General features: G+C 37.3%; 1 protein-coding gene across 1 annotated transcript in view; it reads left to right on the top strand.

The window, feature by feature from the left end:
* The window catches only part of ATP7A (ATPase copper transporting alpha), a 132,073-nt gene extending 109,984 nt beyond the window's left edge, over positions 1-22,089 (top strand). The window contains exons 15-23 of the mRNA XM_046673056.1: positions 1,732-1,926; positions 3,574-3,756; positions 5,510-5,726; positions 10,254-10,400; positions 11,950-12,092; positions 13,332-13,535; positions 14,062-14,179; positions 15,587-15,689; positions 18,411-22,089. Coding sequence (XP_046529012.1) covers positions 1,732-1,926; positions 3,574-3,756; positions 5,510-5,726; positions 10,254-10,400; positions 11,950-12,092; positions 13,332-13,535; positions 14,062-14,179; positions 15,587-15,689; positions 18,411-18,687 — 1,587 coding nt within the window. The 3' untranslated portion in view covers positions 18,688-22,089. The remainder of the gene's footprint in view (positions 1-1,731; positions 1,927-3,573; positions 3,757-5,509; positions 5,727-10,253; positions 10,401-11,949; positions 12,093-13,331; positions 13,536-14,061; positions 14,180-15,586; positions 15,690-18,410) is intronic.
* Positions 22,090-22,474: the final 385 nt, after the last annotated feature.

Raw genomic sequence — 22,474 nt, 5'->3', positions numbered from 1 at the left:
AAAGAGAGTCTCTTCAATAAATAATGTTGGGAAAACTGGACAGCCACATGCAAAAGAATGAAAGTAGACCATTGTCTTACATCGTACACAAAAATAAACTCAAAATGGATTAAAGACTTGAATGTAAGAATCTGAAACCATGGAACTTCTAGAAGAAAACCTGGGCAGTATGCTCTTCGACATTGGTCTTAGCAGCATTTTTTCAAATACCATGTCTGATCGGGCAAGAGAAAGAATAGAAAAATAAACACATGGGACTACATCAAACTAGAAAGCTTCTGCGCAGCAAAGGAAACCATCAACAAAGCGAAAAGACAACTTAATAATTGGGAGAAGATATTTGCAAACCATATATCAGATAAGGGGTTAATATCTGAAATGTACAAAGAACTCATACATCTCAACAACAAAAAAACTAACAACCAATTAAAACATGGGAAAAAGATCTGAAAAGAGATTTCTCCAAAGAAGTTATATGGATGGTCAACCAGCACATGAAAAGATTTTCAACATCATTAACTATCAGGGAAATGCAAATCAAAACTACAATGAGATACCACCTCACTCCCGTCAGAATGGCTATAATTAACAAGACAGGAAACAATAAGTGCTGGAGAGGATGTGGAGAGAAGGGAACCCTCGTACACTGCTGGTGGGAGTGCAAACTGGTGCAGCCACTGTGGAAAGCAGTGTGGAGATTCCTCAGAAAATTTAGATCTACCATGTGATCCAGCTGTTCCACTGCTGGGTCTTTATCCCAAGAACTTGAAAACACAAATGTGTAAAGATCTGTGCACCCCATGTTCATCGCAGCCTTATTCACCATAGCCAAAACTGGGAAGCAACCCAGGTGCCCATCAAGGGACGAATGGATAAAGAAGATGTGGTATTTATACACAATGGACTACTACTCAACCATAAGAAATGATGAAATCCGGCCATTTGTGACAACGTCGATGGACCTTAAGGGTATTATGCTGAGTGAAATAAGTCAGAGGGAGAAACTCAAATACCGTATGATCTCACTCATAAATAGAAGATAAAAGCAACGACAAACAAAAATGTAGAAACAGAGATTGGATTAGTGTTTACCAGTGGGGAACGAGGGAGGGAGGATGGTGAAAGGGGTGATTAGGCACGTGTGTGTGGGCATGGATTGTAATTAGTCTTTGGGTGGTGATCATGATGTAATCTACACAGAAATTGAAATATAATCATGTACTCCTGAAAGCTGTATAATGTTATAAACCAATGTTACTGCAATAAAAATAAATTAAAAATAAAAAGAATAATATAACAGGCAGATTTATGTCCTTAATATACAGAAATTCAGAATTCTTTCTGTTCGTGATAAAATTTGTTGAGAATTAGGTCTCATGTTTGCAGCTATTTTTTGAAAGTCCATAATAAAAACACTTATTCTCAATATTCAGCAAAATAAAAAAAGCCGACTTTTATGTTTCTTATATTCACTCCATAGTTTGTAACTCTGGAATCGGTAAAATTGAAATATTGATTTTAGGACTGTGACTTGATTGCCAATTATGTCACAATTTCTTATATTCATGAAAAAGTCTTTTCTTGCTAATAACTAATATGTGTATGTTGATAGCTAAGTAGAATTATGTATGACTTCAAAATTGTGTTTTTATTTAAATAGAATTAAGCTCTGTTCCTTTTGTTTTATACAGCTCTAAATCAATAACAAAAACTCACGTCTTTCTTTTAAAGGGCTACAACAGAAGTATCTCCCGAACAGAAACAATAGTACGCTTTGCTTTCCAAGCCTCTATCACGGTTCTGTGCATTGCATGCCCTTGTTCACTGGGACTGGCCACTCCAACTGCTGTGATGGTGGGTACAGGAGTAGGTGCTCAAAATGGCATCCTAATCAAAGGTGGAGAGCCACTGGAGATGGCTCATAAGGTAAGATAGTCCCCAGAACTAAGAACTGTCCCATCCGAACTGGCAGTAGCACCCCTATTGAGAAACAGAGTCCTAAATGATTTCCGCATAGTCCATAAGCTGAGTCTCTTCTGGCACCATCCTGAGGGTTGAAGTAGGACAAGTGTTATTTTGCTTCTGCTCTGGATTGGCCTTAGTTATGTAAGATCTCAAACTGCTCCAGGTCTGCTCCCTTAGAGCAGACCCTGATGTGGGAAAACCTGGAGTCCCGTGCCAGCTCAGACTAGATGAGTCTTTAGGGCAGGAAGACAAGATAGGTATTTGCCCAGGAAAATTTGCCCAACTCTGTCAGGCTGTGAACCTATTTGTGTGCTTCCATGTGTATATTCTTCACTGTGAGGTAGCACTTGTAGTTCCATTGCTGTTTCTCTGCCTTTGCTGCCACTAACTGACAGTTTGCAACTATGACTTTAGGAATATAATCCTATTCTTGACCTCTCTCATATTAGAATTTCTAAGACAATCTCAGTCAAGGCTACTTGACTTCAACTAAAACCACGTTCCTTCTAGTGTGTTCTTATTATGAGGATACAACCTATATACAGATGCATGTAGTAAATACAGAACACACCTTAGAACAGGTTTGGAACATTATCTAGCCAGTGAATATAGTCTATTAGTTTTTATAGTAATTTTTTATTTTTAAAGATTTTATTTTTCCTTTTTCTCCCAAAGCCCCCGGTACATAGTTGTATATTGTAGTTGTAGGTCCTTCTAGTTGTGGCACGCGGGACGCCACCTAAGCATGGCCTGATGAGTGGTGCCATGTCCGCGCCTAGGATCCGAACCGGCGAATCCCTGGGCCGCCGAAATGGAGTGCATCAACTTAACCACTCGGCCATGGGGCCAGCCCCAGTAATTTTTTATTTTGATATAATTTCAAACTGAAAAAAAAGTTGCAAGAATAGTATAAAGAACTCCTGTATACTCCTTACGGCAGATATCAGGGTCCTTTCCTAAGAACAAAGACATTCTCTTACATAACCACAGTACAAAGATCAAAATCAAGAAATTAATATTGATATGATATCATTATCTGATCTATAGTCCACATTCCAGTTTCCTCAGTTGTCTTTATAATATCCTTTATAGCTATTTTTTCCTCTTGTCCAGAATCATGCTTTGTATTTAGTTGTCGGATCTCTTTTCATCTTGGTCCCTCAAGTTGTTCATTTTTGAACCAGGTCTTATCTGGTGTTCACTTCAACCTAATTACTTACCTTTCTCTTATAATCATCTGCCTACTGCCCAGATTTCCCCTACGGATCTATCATTCAATTAGTCCTGAAAGCCTTTCTCTTTCCCTGGAGGCACTAGAGGCATCTCCTAATTACCTATTAACGCTCAAGCCTTAACAATTAGTTCTGGTTGTTTCACATCTATCCACAGTGCAGTCGAACATTTGCAAGGGAGGGCTATTTCTTCCCTTACCCCCCTTCCTTTTGTTCTCCCAAAGACAGTTCATTAAGTCCAATTAAGTCAAAGGTCAGTTTATTAAGAAACAAAATAGTAATCTGTTTGTCAAAGTAAACCTTTTCTCATTTATGGAAAGGTGATATTAAGGATTATCAAGTCATATAGGTGCATGATATTTTTATTTTCTCACAGGTAAAGGTAGTGGTATTTGATAAGACTGGAACCATTACCCATGGAACCCCAGTAGTGAATCAAGTAAAGGTTCTAGTGGAAAGTAACAGAATGTCACGCAATAAGATCCTGGCTATTGTGGGAACTGCTGAAAGTAACAGCGAACACCCTCTAGGAGCAGCCATAACGAAATACTGCAAGAAGGTACAATTTTTCCCTTGTTTATTAATGTAGTCATCTCCTATAAGAATTATCCAGACCAAATAGAAACTATGTTTGACTATGATGTACATATATATATATATTATATATATATATAGTTGGTATAAGGCTAGAGAGACTTGTATTTTCTCATTTTATTTTATAATGTATCTTAGTTTCTTCATACAGAAAAGTGTAAAGATGAAAACAGAAATTAACTATAATTATGCCACACAGATAACCCCCTGTTGACTAAAAAATTAAAATAGAAGTAATACATATTTATGGTAGGAAAACTCAGCTGGTTCAGAGTTACGTAATAAGAAAGGGATATCTCATTCCCCGCCTTCCATAACTCCTCTCTCCAAAGCTTAACGAGTGGTAACAGTCTTTTTAAATAACAGCTTAACCAGATACAATTCACATACTATTAGGTTCACCGTTGTGAAGTGTACAATTCAGTAATTTTTAGTATATTCAGAAAAGTGTACATCTATTAACCATTTTTTAATGGAGATACCAATATATATGCATTTATTATTGTTTAAACTTTACATAGAAAGGTCACACAGGGACCAGTCTTGGTAACTTTTTTCTTTTATTGAATGATTTTTACGTATCAGGACATATCGATGTGCCTTGTTATTTTTAATGGCTATCTTGTATTCTATTATATGATTGGTTTTTTGGCTCTTACAATGTATACTTAACATGCTTATCAGCTTTTGCAAGTTTGTCTCTATGTTAAATGCCTATCGAGGCAATTGCTAGAGCAAAGGATACATGCAGTTAAATTTTGATGAATATTACCAGTGCCAACAGGAGAAATATTACCAACAGCCACATGAAAGGTTGTATCAGTTTATACTTTCTGCAAATTGGAGTGTGCATTTCCCCACATTCTTACCAATACTTTATTTTTTCCAATTTAATAAGAAAAAATATTTGCTCACTGGTTTGCTTTGCATTTCCTTAATTGTTAATAAGGTTTAGCATCTTTTCATGTTTTGGCCATTTGAATTTATTTTTCTGCAACCTGTCTGCTTGTATCCTTTGCCTGTTTTTCCATAGGATTGTTTGCCTTTTTCACATTGATTTGTACAAGTTCTTTGTAAATTATCTCATATAATTTTACAATTAAAATGTGGCAATTTGTACCATTGGTGTTGCCATTTCTTTATTCGTTCTCTCCTTTTTACCTATTAACTGTTACTGACATGGCTTCTTTACACTCAAATCAAACAACAGAGAACATGAAGATAAAAAGAGCCAGGAAACAGTGATGCCCACCAGAATTCTTACTTGGCTTACCAAGGCCACAGAATCATACTAGAGAGGCACTCTGGTAACTAAAGGCGCTATTCTTTGTTACCCTTTGCCCTGTGCTGAATAGAAAATCTGACTTGACAATAGAATTAAATATTTAACTTGTAATTCTCTATGGGAAAGGGTGGAGAATATTGATAAACCTCCCACGTTTTCTTTTCCTAAACTTGGTATAAATTTTAGAGAGTGAGATTAAAACAAAGGACTCTGATGTTCTCCTGTAACTTTGAACGTTTTACAAACATTATATCAAAATCCACTGTCAGATAGGCCATGATAATTGACAGTTTTATTCTAAGCATTTAGAATTAACCAGGCATGTAGCATGCGTCTAAACGTTTGGAATTAACCAGCAGTAATCTTGATCTTGCTAATGATGACCTTGAATTATTAGAACAGCAGACGAAATCCTTCTGTTTCTGTTTCTTAGGAGCTGAACACTGAAACCTTGGGTACCTGCACAGATTTCCAGGTTGTGCCAGGCTGTGGTATTAGCTGCAAAGTCACCAATATTGAAGGATTCCTGCATAAGAATAACTGGAAGATAGAGGAAAATAATATTAAAAATGCATCCCTGGTTCAAATTGATGCAAGTAATGAACAGCCATCCACTTCATCTTCCATAATTATTGATGCCCAGCTCTCAAGTAACTCAATTTTCTTTGTAGTACCAATTATGGGACAGTTATTAATAGATATCTGACTTTATAATCCTGAAATGTTATATAAGAAACAAAAATTGACATCATAGTTTCATTCTCTCAAATCAGTTTTACCGTAGGCCTCCTGATCACTTCACTCATGTGACTCAAGAACATTTCCCAACTGTGCTCCTTGATTCCACTATAGGGTGATGAAGTCTAGCCTTAGCCGATCTTCCATCTCAGTTCAGCCATCTTTCTTTTATTTCTCACCACAGCTACTCTAAACTTTTTATATCCCTCACAAGATCCTGTGACCTTCCCCCTATTTCCCTAAGCAAATTATCTGACTTATTTTTCACATATAAATTAAAGTTCTCAGACATTTTTTTTGAGATGTCAAAAATGAATGTGTTCCTTCATTTTTCTTTTTTTTTTTTTTTTTTTTCCCAAAATGATTCCTTTTTCAGGGGAAGAGATATCCCTCATCTTGCCTAATGAATCCCCTCATCTTTGCTCTAGATCCCACCCTCTCTTTATTCCTCAGGGGCCTCACTCTCTGTTGTGTATGCTTTCTTTATTTTCCAACTCTCTTTTGTAGTAGCTTCTTCTCCTAAACATATAAACATTTCTTCCATCAAAATCACTGTATTCCCATTTAGATTTTGTCCTATCTGTCTTTCTTTCCTTTTATATCCAAGCTTCTAGAAAGAGTAGTCTAGGCTTGCTGAATTCACTTATTCACTGCAGTCTGGCTTCTGCCCCATCCGTACCACTGAAACTATTCTTTCTGTGTCCACTGATTACCTTATTCAGTACCCTCTCCAGTGGTCACTTCTCAGTCTTCCTCCTGCTTGACCTCATGAAAGCATTTGACAGTGTTGACATTCCTTCCTTCCTAAAACTCTTCCTTCCCCTGATTCCATGACCCTGCTTTCTCTAGATTCTCCTCTCGTCTTTCTGGCTGTTTCTTCTAATCCTCCTCTGATTCCTCTTTTCTCCCGCTTTTGAATGTTGGGTGTCCTCAGGGTTTTGTTCTTGGCTTTTTCTCATTTTACATGCTCTCTCTGTAGAATCTCATTCATGCCTATCACTTATTCTACCACCTGTAGGCTTCCACTACCACTTCCAAGTCCATATGTCTAGCCAAGGCCTCTTTCCTGAGTTTCTTGTTGTTCTATCCATCTGCCCCAAGACACGATATACCCACCTAAGTGTTCCAGCACCTTCCCACCCATTTATGCTCGAGTGATTTTGCTAACATGCACATTAGATTATATCACTTTCTAACTAATACCTTTTATTACAGTGGCTCATAATTTATTTTTGAATCATAAACTTTTGGAGGAATGTGATGAAAACTGCCTACCCCTCAGAAAATTTCTGTTTCAGAGGTTTGCATATATCCTAAAGCTCATCCGTGGAATTCTGTTAAGGATCCCGGCTTTACTGGTCCTCTCTTTCCTACAGGACAAAGTTCAGTCTCTGGACTTTGTTCAAGATCTGTTGCCCGTGATGCATTTCCTGCCTCCCTGCACCACCCATCTTGTCTTCTTCCACGGCCCCCAATGTACTCTGTGTTCTGTCCATACAGAGCTACTTATAATTCCTCCTTACATCTTGTCATTTCATGCTTTTTAGATCATTTCATTTACTCTTTTCTCTGGCTAACGTTGTTGTCCACAACAGCATCTACCTCATGAGCTTTTTTCATCTTTTAAGACTTAGCTCACGTCTCTCTTCAGTGAAGCCTTCACTGACTGACATACATAGGCAGAGACATTTGTTCTTCTTTTTAAATTATAACTATACTTAATCTTTGTATTGTGCTAAGTACACTGCATGATCGTTCTTTATTTACCTGCCTAATTCTATTAAACTGCAATTTCTTTATTTGTCTATGAACTTTTAGTATCAAGTACCCTGACACATAGTAATTTCATTCATTTGACAGCTTTTATTAAGCATTGTTCAAGACACTAAAGAATCAGCAGTGAGCAGAATATACAAAGTCCCTGTCTCATGGAGGTTACATTCCGGGTGGGAGAACACAAGACATGAGCAAATAAATAAGAAAATGTAGTATGTCTGATGGAGGAAAATAAAGAAGGGTAAGGGATATAGGGAATGCTGGGAGTAGCCGGTCCTATTTTATATAGGATAATCAGGGTAGGCCTCATTGAGAAGGTGGTATTTGAGCAAAAACCTGAGGAGGGGGACAGAGAAAGCTATGTGAATATCTGTGACAAGAGTGTTCCAGGCAGGAGGAGCGTTAAGTACAGAAGCCTTGAATTAGGAATGTGCTTGACTAGTTGGAGGAAAAGCGAGGAGAACAGCATGGCTAGAACAGAATAAATGAGTGGGAAGGGGATAAGAGACTAGGTCAGAGAGGTAGGGCAGGACTAGATTGTGTAAGGACGTTGAAAGGACTTTGGTTTTTACCTTAAGATGGAAAGCCATTGGAGAGTTTTGAGTATAGGAGTGACAGAATCTGACTTGATGTTTTAAAAGTATTACCTTGGCTGCTCTGGTGAAAATATACCACTGGAGGTGGGGATGGGGGCAAGGGCGAAAGCAGGGAGACGAGTTAGTGGACTTTCATCATAATCCAGGTGAAAAATAATGGTGGCTTGGACCAGTGTGGTAACCGTAAAGGTCATAAGAAGTGGTCAAATTCTGGATCTGTCTTGAAGGGAGAGCTGTCTGACAGATTATCTCACAGATTGGATATGGGGTATGAGAGAAACAGGAGTCAAGAATTATGCCAAGGTTTGTGGCCTAAGCAATTTAGAATAATGGAGTTACCATTTCAATAAGATGGGGAAGACCACAAGAGGGGCAGTATTGAGGAAAACTGATCAGGAGTTTGGTTTTTGACATGTTAAGTTTGAGTGCCTTTTACGTATTCAAGTGGAGATGCCATATAAATGGAAATATCAACTAGGCAGTCGGCTGCACAAGTCTGGAGTTCAAAGACACAGACTGGGTTGGGCGTAGAGATTTGGGAGTCATCTACATATACGTCTGTGCTGTCCAATCTGGTAGCCACTAGTTACATGTGACTATTTAAATTTAAATTCATTAAAATTTAATTTAATTTAAAATTCAGCCCTTCAACCATACTAGCCACATTTCAGCACTCAATAGCCACATAATGTTAGTGGGTACTGTACTGAACAGAGCAGATACAGAACATCTCCATCATCACAGAAAGTTCTATCGGACAGCGCTGATAGAGATGGTACTTAAAGCCCTGAGACTGATAAGATCACCAAAGAGTGACGGTAGATAGAGGGGGAAAAGAGGTTTAAGGTTTGAGCCCTGTAACACCACAAATTAAGAGGTCAAGGAGCTGAGGAAAGATCGGCAAAGAAGGCTGAGAAGCAGTGGTGAGTGAGGAGGTAACTCATAAGAACGTGTTGTTCTAGAAGTGAAGCGAAGAAAGTGTTTCAAGGAGAGAGTGATCCACTGTGTTAAATGCTGCTAATAGGGTGAGTAAGGTGAGGACTGAGAATTAGCCATTAGGTTAATTAAAGGTCATTGGTGTGTTTTATGAACAATTCTTTGGAGTAGTAGAGACAAAAGCTTTATTTGAGTGGGTTCACAAGAGAATAGAAAGATATGAGTTGGAGACAGCCAATAGAGACAACCCTTTCAAGAAGTTTTGCTCTGTACAGAAGCAGAGAAATGGGGCAGTAGCTAGAGAGGTAAGTGAGGTTTTTTTAAAAGATAGGACTATGTACAGCAGGGATAGAAAATTTGATCATGCAGGAGAGAGAAGGGAGACTTGTTGGAGAGATTTCTAGAATAGGCAAAGGAGGGGGACGTAGTGCGCAGGTGGAGAGGTCAGCCTTAAATAGGAGCAGGGACAGTTTATGATAAGAGAAGGGACGCTAGATTAATGTGTACACAGGCACAGGGAGCTGGGGAGATGTGGTAATGAGGGCTTGTGGAAGTTCTCTTCTGGTTGCTTTTCTTTTCTTTCTGAAGTAGGAAGCAGAGTCATCTGGTATGAGAGTGAGAGAAGAGAAGGTATAAAATAGCCATCTAGAAGGAATGGAGAATGAATGGACTAGGGAAATGAGAATTGCCAGAGAGTACTAAGGGCCCACTTAAAGTGGCCACATGTTTAAAATGAGACGTCAGTGTGGTTGTATGTTTTTGTCCAATCACATTCAGTTACTGATGCACAATAAATATTTTGAATTTAATTCAATTTCTGTGGAAGGTCAAAAAGAAAGCTTCACCAAGAAAGTAACGTTTGAACTGGCTCTTGAAGAATATGATGGAGTTTGGTATTTGGAGAGGAAGGGTAAGGACATTCCAGGTGGAGGCAGCAACATGTTCAAGGGCCCAGAGGCATGGAAGAACGGAGTGTGTTCCTGGAAAATTTGGAAATCACTGTTGTAGGCTGTGTTCTATCAAAAATACAGTGTAATGACTGTGCAAAGTTAGACAGGAAGAATGTGCTTCACAGGGTTGTTATAAATATTAAACAAGCTCACGAAATGTTATTTCTCTACTTTCTGTCAGATTCTCTTAATTCTCAGCAGTACAAAGTCCTCATTGGTAACCGGGAGTGGATGATTAGAAATGGTCTTGTCATTAACAACGATGTAGATGATTCTATGAATGAACATGAGAGAAAAGGTCGTACTGCTGTATTGGTGGCAGTTGACGGTAAGGTTTTCCATAAGTACACTATGACTCAGTGTTGTGATCTCACTTACTGTTTTATGTGTGTTTTTAGAAATTTCTGAACTATGAGGGTTATTCGAAAGCAGCCTCAATGCAAAGTGAAAATGTTAGCATTAACTTAATTTAATTTAAAATTCTCTTGCATTTGCCTGGCTTTGTTATTTTCCTCTCTAGCCTGTGTTTTTAAAAAAAGGTAATCAAGAATTTTTTTAAAACCTAAAAATAACGTAACATTAAAGTAATAGCAAAGTAAAATAATATCCATAATCTCATCATCCTAACACAGTGTCAGTTTTAATTGTATGTATTCCATTTCTGGTTTGTGTGTGTGTGTGTGTGTGTGTGTATATATATATACACAGAATTACAATATTAGTACATATACTGTTTTTAAATGGGTGCATTTTATTGTATGTAAATTCTACCTCAGTAAAGTTGAATAAAAGTTTAAAATCCTTTGTACACATACTATTTTATTTTGCTTTATTTTATTTAATACTATTTTCCAATTTTATTTTTATTTATTTATTTATTTTTAATTTTTTATGTGAGGAAGATTTGCCCTGAGCTAACATCCGTTGCCAATCATCCTCTTTTTTTGTTTGAGGAAGATAAGCCCTGAGCTAACATCTGTGCCAGTCTTCCTCTGCTTTGTATGTGAGATGCCTCCACAGCATGGCTTCATGAGTGGAGTAGGTTCGCACCCAGGATCCAAACCTGGGAACCTGGGGCTGCTGAAGTGGTACAGGTGCAACTTTAACCACTCGGCCTCAGTGCCAGCCCCTCCAATTTCATTTTAATGCTGCATAATTTCGCCAGCTTATACACTGTGATTAATTTAATCATTCCCTTGTTGAAAATTTAAGCTATTCCTAATATTTCATTATTGTGAATAATGCTACAGGTAAGCGTCTTTGAGGTTTTAGGTGTTTTCTTTTGTTAAATTATTTCTTAGGGTAGATTTCTAGCTGTGAGATTAATTAGTCAACATTTATAATCCTTGCTAAGTATGAAGGCACTAGCTTAGTATGGCCTTTTTAGGTCCAGGAAGAAGCAGAAAATACCATTTACTTTTGTTTTTAAAATAAAATAGCTACTTGTGGTAATTTTTTTTTCCCAGTATAAAATGCCAGTTTTGTCTCCATCCACCTCCTTCACCTTAAAAAGAAACAAAAGGCATTAGTTTTCAGTTTCATTTTCCTTTAAATTAGCTTAAGTGTTTGGGGCTATTGGCTAATACTTCTCTAAGGAAAGAAAGAGTCTTTTAGTATCCAGTAAGGTCTCTCTTCGCATTTTCCTATTACTACCTTCATTAGTAACCCCTGCCTCACTGTGACATTTTCATAAGCAAATGGGAAGATTTGTCTCAGGGCTTGTGGTATAAAGTCTCTGTGGGCTAGGAGATATTTTGAGTTAAGCCAAGCCCCAAATAACTTAACAAAATTCATTTCATTCTGAAATTTTAACTCAGAATATTATTGTGCTTTCAACATATTTCAAACTCTGTTATTTTCTGGTGCTCCTATATTAGACGAGCTGTGTGGCTTGATAGCTATTGCTGATACAGTGAAGCCTGAAGCAGAATTGGCTGTCCATACTCTGAAATCGATGGGCTTAGAAGTAGTTCTGATGACTGGAGACAACAGTAAAACAGCTCGGTCTATTGCTTCTCAGGTAATTGGTTTACTTGATTGTTGGGTTGGGAGTATTTCTAATTCTTCATGTACATTTTCTTTCTTGCCTTCAGATACTAAAAAAATTTATATTACCTATTATCATCATTATCATTGTGTGGCTATATCTGGTTCCTTCAGGAAGAACTGGCATGCTGTGTGGGAAGGACTTTGGGCTTTGTGTGTTACTGTTATAAGTAAAAAGCTATTTGCTTAGTTTCTGAGATGCCCGAGCGACACCATACACCAGTTTCTCTTGATGCTTCCACTGAAAGGTTGCTCATGTTCTTCACTAGTGCAGCCCGCCTAAGCCAGGCTCTCATCCTCTTATGCCTAAAATACAGCAATAGCTCCATGCACTTCCCTTTCTAGTCCATCCTGAACACCACTGATGGAACCATCTTCCTAATGCACCACTTTGACGTATTATTTTTCTGCTGTTGACCTCCACATTTGCCTTACCTCCAAAACTTTTCTCATGTTACTCTTTTCTACTTTGGAATGCCTTCTCCTCTTTGTGTTAAATAACACAAGTAATATATGAATACATACTTGTATAAAAAAATACAGAAGGATATAAAGTAAAAAGTTTGTCACTTCTCAAGCTCCCTGCCCAGTCCTACCCTTCACACGTTTTCATGTGCATATATATTCATGTACCAATGTATAGTCTTGTTATTTTCAGCACAAATTGGATCATTTTTGTACATATTGTTCAGAAGTTTGCTTTTTTTTACATAAAAATATATATGCCTTGCAGCTTTGTCCATGTCTGAACATATAAGGTTATTTCATTCTTTCTACATTGCTGCATGGAATTCCATGGTATAGATGTATCATAATTTATTTAACCATTTCCCTAATGATGGGCATTTATGTGGTTTTGAAAATTTTGTTGTTACAAACAGAGCAGTAATGCACATCCCTGGACATACATCTTTTTGTACATATACCAGTATGTCCAAAACATATCTAAAAGTTGAATTGCTAAACCAAATGATGTGCACACTTTGATAGATGCTGTCAAATGCCCTCCAAAAAGATGCTACCAATTTACACACCCACCAACAGCGTATAAGAGAGCTAATTTCTCCATATCCTTACTGTCACTGAACGTTATCAGTTTTTTAAAATTTGGACATCTAGTGGGTTGAAAATGATGGCTCATTATTGCTGAGTTGTACTTCGGGTGCTCAGTAACATTTCTTGAAATGCATTGAGTGTATTTTTCTTCACAAAGGTTGGCATTACTAAGGTGTTTGCTGAAGTTCTACCTTCCCACAAGGTTGCTAAGGTGAAGCAACTTCAAGAGGAGGGGAAACAGGTAGCAATGGTAGGAGATGGAATCAATGACTCCCCAGCTCTGGCGATGGCTAATGTTGGAATTGCCATTGGCACAGGCACAGATGTAGCCATTGAAGCAGCCGATGTGGTTTTGATAAGGGTAAGTCCTGTGGCCTGAACTTTGAGGAGGGTGAGACTACTCCACCTGGTCAGCGATAGCGTCGTAAAGTCTGTTGAGCACAATGATTCTGTCCTTCTAGTTCCTGTGCTCCCAGCCATTGAGACTGGGAGAATTCGAGATGACAGTATAAGAAGTCTTACTGATTACTTACAGACTTTCTCAATCCACCAAAGCAAATGAGAATGACAAGCTTCTAAAGTGAAGAATAAAATTTGGGAATATACTTATAATAAAATTATCTTCAACAAATATTTGCTGAGGTTATTTTAACGAGATTTAATCCCTGTACCAACATACAACCTAAAAGCATTTTCAGAACCTTGAGAAAAATTCCTGAAAAACGTCTTCCAAGGCGGACTCAAATTTTTAGCAATATCTGAAATTTGTGGTTAATGCACATATTACTCTAAGGTACACATCATCTTCAGTATACACAGTATCAAATGCAAAAGTTACTAGTTAAGTTAGAGTTTCTCACTAATATCACAAATATTTCTGTTCTCAGAATGATCTTCTGGATGTAGTGGCAAGTATTGACTTATCAAGGAAGACAGTCAAGAGGATTCGGATAAATTTTGTCTTCGCTCTAATTTATAATCTAGTTGGAATTCCCATAGCTGCTGGTATGTGACTGTTAATGAGTATTACTTTTTTCTCTGAAGTCCTTACAGACCTACCATATTGGAAGTTTTAGTCTTCTTATTCTTAGTTTTGAGCTCAGTTTTTGTATGTAGCCTGCTGGTGTGGTGAGAGGTAATATTAAAATTAGCAGTTATAATTTTTCAGCAATGTTCATTATAGCCAAGAATGTATAAACATTCTGACAGGTTTATTTTATTTTACCTTATTTTTACCTCCAACTTTATATTTTGAAAATTTTCAAACCTACATAAACAAGGAAAAAATGATACAATGAAAACCTCTGTACCCTTCACCTAAATTCACCAATGAATAATATTTTGCCACATTGCTTCATCTCTTTCTTCATATACTCTCACATACATATATATTTATTTACTTATTCATGTATTTTTTGCTGAAAAGAACAAATTTACCTTTAATCTCACTACCCAAACACAACTACTGTTAACATTTTAGTATATTCCCTTCCACTCTTTTTTACTCTGCATCAGTTTTTGTCTTGTTACATAGTTGCAATTATAGGTCACAGAGAATTTTCTGCTCTTCCCTTAACGTTCTAATAGCCAGCAGGTTTTTCTTTTAAATTTGGGGACTAGATGGGAGAGAGAGATTGAATGAAGGAATATGACCAAGAGAAAGAAATTTAGAATGGTTTAACAAGCATCTGATAACCTCCTGTACTTGGGGGCTTGGTAGGAGTTGGTAATAACATAGTAGTTATCACTTTCTTCTTTTTTTCTCTGGTTTGAGAGCCAAAGAAGGACATGAAATGACATGAGAACAATTACAGAGCTGTTTATCAACAAGGATACACAAATGCTGAGAGGACAAAGAGTTAAAAAACAAAGTCTGAAGAGATTAATTCATGGAGCAAGTAATTTTTAAAAATTATACAAGTAATACATGATTACTTTACAAAAAGTAGAAAAGTAAGCACATGAAAAAGTTAAAGTGCAATAAGTCTATCTTATCTCCATCATTTGAGCAAATATTAGAATGTCTACCAAAACCAAGTGCAAGATAAGTTTGTAGAACATGAACTCTCATACACTATTGGTGGGACTCTGATCTGGTGCAGCCACTTCGGAGAGCAATTGAGGAATATCCACCTAACATTGAAGATGTGCCCATGTTATAACCCAGCAGTTTCATCTCTAGGTATGCACCTTAGAGAAATTCTCAAACACGTGTACAGAGAGACATGTACAAGAATGTGCACAGCAACACTCTATTAGTGAAAAAATGGCAATGACATAAATCTCCACCAATGGAAGGGTAAATTGCTGAATAAATATTAAAAAAGGAAATGATTTGTATATACATATTAGAAACACATTGGTGATCTGTTTAGTATTGCCTGCTCCAACTAATCCAAACTTGTTTCCTAGGAGTTTTTATGCCCATTGGTCTGGTTTTGCAGCCCTGGATGGGATCTGCTGCAATGGCTGCCTCGTCTGTTTCAGTAGTACTTTCTTCTCTCTTCCTGAAACTGTAAGTATAATGGCTTGCTCATGTTTCTATTTTATATTCCTTTTATCATCCACAGTCAGACTTGGTAGGTTTTATTCTTGTATTGATCAATGATAAGCCCAAACTGCCCTTAATAATAAATGTTAGCTACGTAATTATCACCTTATGTACAGGCATACCTCGGAGATATTGCAGGTTTGGTTCCAGAGCACCAAAGTAAAGGGAGTCACATGATTTTTTTGGTTTTCCAGTGCATGTAAAAGTTATGTTTACACTATAGTTATATAGTCTATTAAGTGTGCAATAACATTATCTCTAAAAAAAATGTATACACCTTCATTAAAAATACTTTATTGCTAAAAAATGCTAACCATCATCTGAGCCTTCAGTTGTGATCTTTTTGATGGTGGAGGGTCTTGCCTTGATGTTGATGGCTGCTGACTGATCAGGGTGGGCTGTGGCAATTTCTTCAAATAAGACAACAGTGAAGTTTGCCACATCAATTGACTCTTCCTTTCATGAATGATTTCTCTGTAGCACGCGAGGCTGTTTGATAGCATTTTTTTCCGTGATGGAACTTCTTTCAAAGTTGGGGTCAATCCTCTCAAACTCTGCTGCTGCTTTATCAACTAAGTTTATGTAATATTCTAAATCTTTTGTTGTCATTTCAACAGTCTTTGCAGCATCTTCACCACGAGTAAATTCTATCTCAAGAAACTACTTTCTTTGCTCATCCATAAGGAGCAAGTCTTCATCTGTTAGGTTTTATCATGAGATTGCAGCAGTTCAGTCACAACTTCACGCTTCACTTCTAATCCTAGTTCTCTTGCTATTTCCACCCCATCTGCAGTTACTTCCTCCACTGAAGCCTTGAGCCCCTCAAAGTCCATCCAGGAGGGTTAGAATCAGCTTCTTCCAAACTCCTGTTAATGTTAATATTTTGACCTCTTCCCATGAATCAAAAATGTTCTTAATGGCATCCAGAATGGTGAATCCTTTCCAGAAGGTTTTCAATTTACTTTGCCCAGATCCATCAGAGGAATAACTGTCTATGGCAGCTCTAGTCTTACAAAATGTATTTTGTCAATAATAAGATTTGAAAGTCAAAATTACTCCTTGATCCATGAGCTGCAGAATGGATGTGTGTTAGTAGGCATGAAAACAGCATTCATTGCGTTGTACATCTCCATCGGAGCTCTTGAGTGTCCAGGTACCTTATAAATAAGCAGTAATATTTTGAAAGAAATCTTTTTCTCTGAGCAGTAGGTCTCAACAGTGGGCTTAACATATTCAGTCAGTGATGTTGTAAACAGATGTGCTGTCATCCGGGCTTTGTTGTTCCATTTATAGAGCACAGGCAGAGTACATTTAGCATAATTCTAAAGGGCCCTAGGATTTTCGGAATGGTAAATGAGCATTGGCTTCAACTTAAAGTCACCAGCTGCATTAGTCCCTAACAAGAGAGTCAGCCTGTCCTTTGAAGCTTTGAAGCCAGGCATTGACTTCTCTCTAGCTATGAAAGTCCTAGATGGCATCTTCTGCCAATAGGAGGCTGTCTCGTCTACATGGAAAATCTGCTGTTCAGTGTAGCCACCTTCATTAATTGTCTTAGCCAGCTCTTCTGGAGAACTGGCTGTGGCTTCTATATCAGCACTTGCTGCTTCACCTTGCACTTTTATGTTGTAGAGACAGCTTCTTTCCTTAAACCTCATGAACCAACCTCTGCTATCTTCAAACTTTTCTTCGGCAGCTTCCTCACCAATCTCAGCCTTCATAGGATTGAAGAGAGTTAGGGCGCTCTGGATTAGGCTTTGGCTTAAGGGGATGTTGTGCCTGGTTTGATCAACTTTCTCCATATCAGCAATAAGGCTGTTTTGCTTTCTTATCATTCATGTGTTGACTGGAGTAGCACTTTTAATTTCCTTCAAGAACTTTTCCTTTGCATTCACCACTTGGCTAACTGTTTGGTGCAAGAGGCCTAGCTTTGCCCTATCTCGGCTTTCAACGTGCCTTCCTCGCTAAGCTTAATCATTTCTAGCTTTTGATTTAAAGTGAGAGACATGCAACTCTTTCTTTCACCTGAACACTCAGAGGCCATTGTAGGGTTATTAATTGGCCTAATTTCAATATTGTTGTGTCTCAGGGAATAGGAAGGTCCAAGAAGAGGGAGAGAGATGGGGAAATGGTCTGTAGGTGGGGCTGTCAGAACACACACAAGACTTATTAAGTTTGCTGTCTTATATGGGCACGGTTCGTGGTATCCCAAAACAATTACAATAGTAACATCAAAGATCACAAATCACAATAACAAATATAATAATAATGAAAATGTTTGAAATATTGTAAGAATCATCAAAATGTGAGAGAGACACGAAGCAAGCAAATACTGTTGGAAAAATGACATCGATAGACTTGCTGAACGCAGGGTTGCCACAAACTTTCAATTCGTAAAAAATGCAGTTATCTGCAAAGCACAATAAAGCGAAGTGTAATACAACGAGGTATGCCTGTAGTCTATAAATAGCAACCACAAGTACTGTGTGGGGTAAAGTCTAGTACATTGGCTCTGACAAGTAGGATATTTGGTCATGTGACTCAACACATTCCTTTTGAGCTACTCTGCTAGCAGGGACCGCCTTTGTACATTTCATACCAGGCAAATTTTTTTTTCATTTTTGAATGTAACAAGCATCTAGTTCACATTTGGTTATTTCAAACTAGTATACTTTTGCATGTGTCCAGTTATAGGAAACCAACTTATGAGAATTACGAACTGCATGCCCGAAGCCAGATGGGACAGAAAAGTCCTTCAGAAATCAGCGTTCATGTTGGAATAGATGACACCTCAAGAAATTCTCCTAAACTGGGTTTGCTGGACCGGATTGTTAATTACAGCAGAGCCTCCATAAACTCACTACTGTCTGATAAACGGTCCCTAAACAGCATTGGTACCAGTGAACCTGACAAGCACTCACTCCTGGTGGGAGACTGCAGGGAAGATGACGACACTGCATTGTAACAGGCCACAAAGAGTGCTACTAGCTGATGTTATTATGCACTGACACAGCATTCATAATGTCACCTTAGCTTTTCAGAATATTGCAAGAGGATGTTATGTTGGTTTCATGCTCTTACGGTAGGGATTCCATTTGAATTGTATTTGTCTAATGGCAAAAATATCTTTTTCAGGGCATCAGCTCTGAACCTAGCTTTATTTAAAATAAATTTCCAGTATTTTTTGTTTTCACTAGTAACAGATAAGGTAGACTGGTGAGGTTTACAATAAGCCCTACAGTTGAAGATTGCCAAATTATTGCCAAAGTGATAGAAAATTTTTTATTTGACCAAAAACACCTCAAAAAAAAAGGAAATTAAAAATTTGCAGATTTGGGAGCATGATTTTGAGGAGATTCTTGAGCCCTCATCCCTGCCACATTGGGGAGCAGTGGCTTTCAGAGCACTGTATAAAGCATCTAGTTTTAGAAGGAAAATTGTAGAAACTGTTTAAAAATAGATGTGCCTTATTTATTACAGGCTTTCTTCCCCCCTTATTCTCCTTGCGTCTTTGTCTTTCCAGTTGCTTTCTTAGATGCCCCAGTCTGTTTTCCTTTGTTACCTTATTTTGAGTGAGCTAAATGTAGGTGTTTTTTTATTGATAAAAATAACTGACAACTTTTCCAATATCTTGTCCCTTTCTTTATCTTGTAGCTCAAAAGACCTTAAGGAGCCATAGGGTTCCCTGCTCCCCACCTTTCCATTGTTGTAAAAAATATATCAGATTCTTCCTTCAATGACTCCGTAGCTCTGTGAAGCTTTCAAGTGGCTCCTGCTAAGCTGTAAATTGTCCTTAGTGTAGTCTGTCCATTGGCCTCAGTCCAGAAACTTAAGATTTTGAGCCTCTTCCACAGTTGATTTTTTCGATGATTAACTCTACTATCTTTAACATATATGGGTCATATAAAATTACCTGGATACACTAAATTTGTCCTTTTTTGGAGAGAATAGAAGACCTTAGCTGGTGTACATAATTTGCTAAATTTTAATTATCTTTTGGTGTTTTAAATAACCTCTCAAAAGGACTTTAAAATAATGCTATTACACAAAGCTGCTTTTACCAAAAAATACAAGATGTTATACAGATGTGAGAATTTTCCTTGGTTGTGATGCCTTTTAGCCAAATCTATACTTTTCTCTGGTCTAAAACATTTGCACTCGCTAGTTAGTGTGGTTGGCAAATTCAAGGCTTGTTCTCATTGTCATATAAGTTTAGAAATTCCCCTGTGAGTGCCTGGGAGTTAATATACTGGTCAGAGATCTGATATTTACATCACTATTTAAATTTCCTTGTTAATTGCAAGATGGATTTCATATACAGAATATGTAAGTGAAGAGAATTCATAAGTTCCTAAATATTTTGTTCCTATTGTCATATGTAAAGCTGCTAGCACAATGCCTAGCACATAGGATTTGTTCTCAGTAAACGTTAGTTCTTTTCTCCCCTTGAGGTCAGTAATACTAAAAATCATTTTTTAGGGCAGACTCTAAAAATCAGGTGGGAGTGGGGGATGGGTTTCTTCCTCTCCTACTTCCTTTCTCTCTTATTCTTTCATACACACACAAAAAAGTTTACAGCACTATTCCATGCTATCTTTTCAGTTGTGGAAAAGATTTCATTTTTTATCTCAGCTATCTTAAAGAGAGAACTGAAACTTTTGGTGAAGGTGCTATTAATCTAGAAAGGCAAACCCATTTTAATGAAATATGAATGTGTTTGTATGTGTAGGCTCTTTTTTAGACCAATGCCTATGCCATCTTCCATGCTTCCAGTTTGAATTCTAATATTTGTTTCTTATTTTAATTCCACTGTCCCATCATACCACGACTTGTTTCTTGTAGAAGAAACAGCTAATATGACTACTATTATTATTATGTGTGTGTTTCAGCTGTCCTCTTCGCCCCACATGCCAAGGGACCCACATGTGAGAAGAGCAGGCTACAGTCTGGGAAAAATCAAGGATATAATTCAGCCCTTACTACCAGAACAGAAAACATCCTGTTTAGAAAGAATCCTGCTTTAACTATCTGTAGCCATCTTTAAATCCTCCACAGCAAGTCTCATTTACAATCCTGAACTCCCATTAGCTTTATAGAGCAGCTATATTCACACAAGGAGAGAGCTGATATATGGAGGGGATCAAAAACATTGCTTTCAGTTAGTAATTAGCTTTAAGTAACTAGTTATCAGTGAGAACAAGTTTTATAAATGTGTGTGTGTGTCTGTTCATAGACACACACACACATATGTACACACACACATTACCATATAGTAGGAAAATGGATTTATATTTGAATTTGATGTTTGAATATTTAAAGTTCTTTATTTGTTGTTCCTTTAACACTCTTCTGTCGTCACTCAGCAACCATGCCCTCAGTCTGAAGATAACAAGGACGTTTTGGTATCCAGTGCTGGTTCAGACTCAACTGTGAGGCACCTCTTATCTTAAGTATCCAAAGATGCCTTTTGAATTTTAAAGGTTAAAACACAACTAGAGCGTTTAGTGTTGTACTCTAAAGAAGTATGGTTGTTAGTTGTGAAAATAGAAATGTTATTTTTCCCAGTTTAGTATCAACATTTTCAAGTGTTAGATTTGATGCCTTGTGAACAAATAATTTTATATTGTGCTTTAACTTTTAAAAAGTTATTCTTTTTTCACATGTATTCTTTGTTCAGAATGCTTAAAATAGTACTGTAGACAAGACGTTTCCAAAAATTTAAGCGTGCATATCTTTTATGTACACAGCTTAAAATCAAGAATATATGTTCTTAGAGAATTTTTTTCCATTACTTGTGGATCTTGCTTTAAAATTATTTTCCTTAATATTTATTTTACTTTATTTTGTTATTTTCTTTGGGTGAGGCATCTGGTTACTGGTTATTTTAATAAGAATAAAAACATTCCTGGAATCACTCCCTTTGGATTTTTTGTTTATTTCCTACTTTTCTATATTTTAAAAAATTTTTACCAAATATAAAAATATATAGATTCATGCCAAATTATTAGCTATTTTTACACTAAATTTCTGTATTCCCTCTGAAAGTTTATCACGTTTGAGTAACCAGATAAAGCACAAAAGAATGAATTCTTGTTCTTCAATTAAAAGAGCTTCGGTAATGGCATTGATAATAAATGTCTTTTGTAGCCAAAACCAGGTGTCTCAACCTTATGTTTTTAGTTAAAGAAATGTTTAACTAAACATTGTTAAACATTGATTTTTTGGTACCCAAAACAGCAGTGGACGATGTCGTGCAATAATCATCTACTATAGTCAAGATATTCAGTAGTTTGTTTTTCCATAAGCATGTAATTGATCATATTTCTGCCAAGGATGTGCCTTCAACTTTATAATTATAGTATTGTAAAAAAAATGGTTTTTGTAAGTGTCTCTTTTGTTAAATCATCTAACTCCTCTACCTGCAAGCAGTTCCAAACTACTCTGTGTTTTTAGGGCTTTTTTTTTTTCTGTTAACAATGGGACAAGATTGGAGGAAGCGCCGTGCATTTGCTAAGAGTGGCTGGGAAGAAGTCTGTTTTCCTTCAGACTCCACTTCCCCTGCTGCAGCATTTAGTGAGAATGAGAAACAAAGAAAGGAATATAATTGTCCTCCCTGCCTTTGTAGTCTCTAACACATTCTTCATAGATTGTCTACACCAAATGAGCTAAACGGAGACGAGAGCTTTTCTTGCATTTGGGGAGCCCTATACAAGGTGTTCGAGGATCCCACCCAAAATACATCCCCATACCGA

The sequence above is a fragment of the Equus quagga genome, chromosome 10 (genome assembly GCF_021613505.1).
Source record: "Equus quagga isolate Etosha38 chromosome 10, UCLA_HA_Equagga_1.0, whole genome shotgun sequence".
Lineage (NCBI taxonomy): Eukaryota > Metazoa > Chordata > Mammalia > Perissodactyla > Equidae > Equus > Equus quagga.
This window is presented reverse-complemented; position numbering and strand designations above follow the sequence as displayed.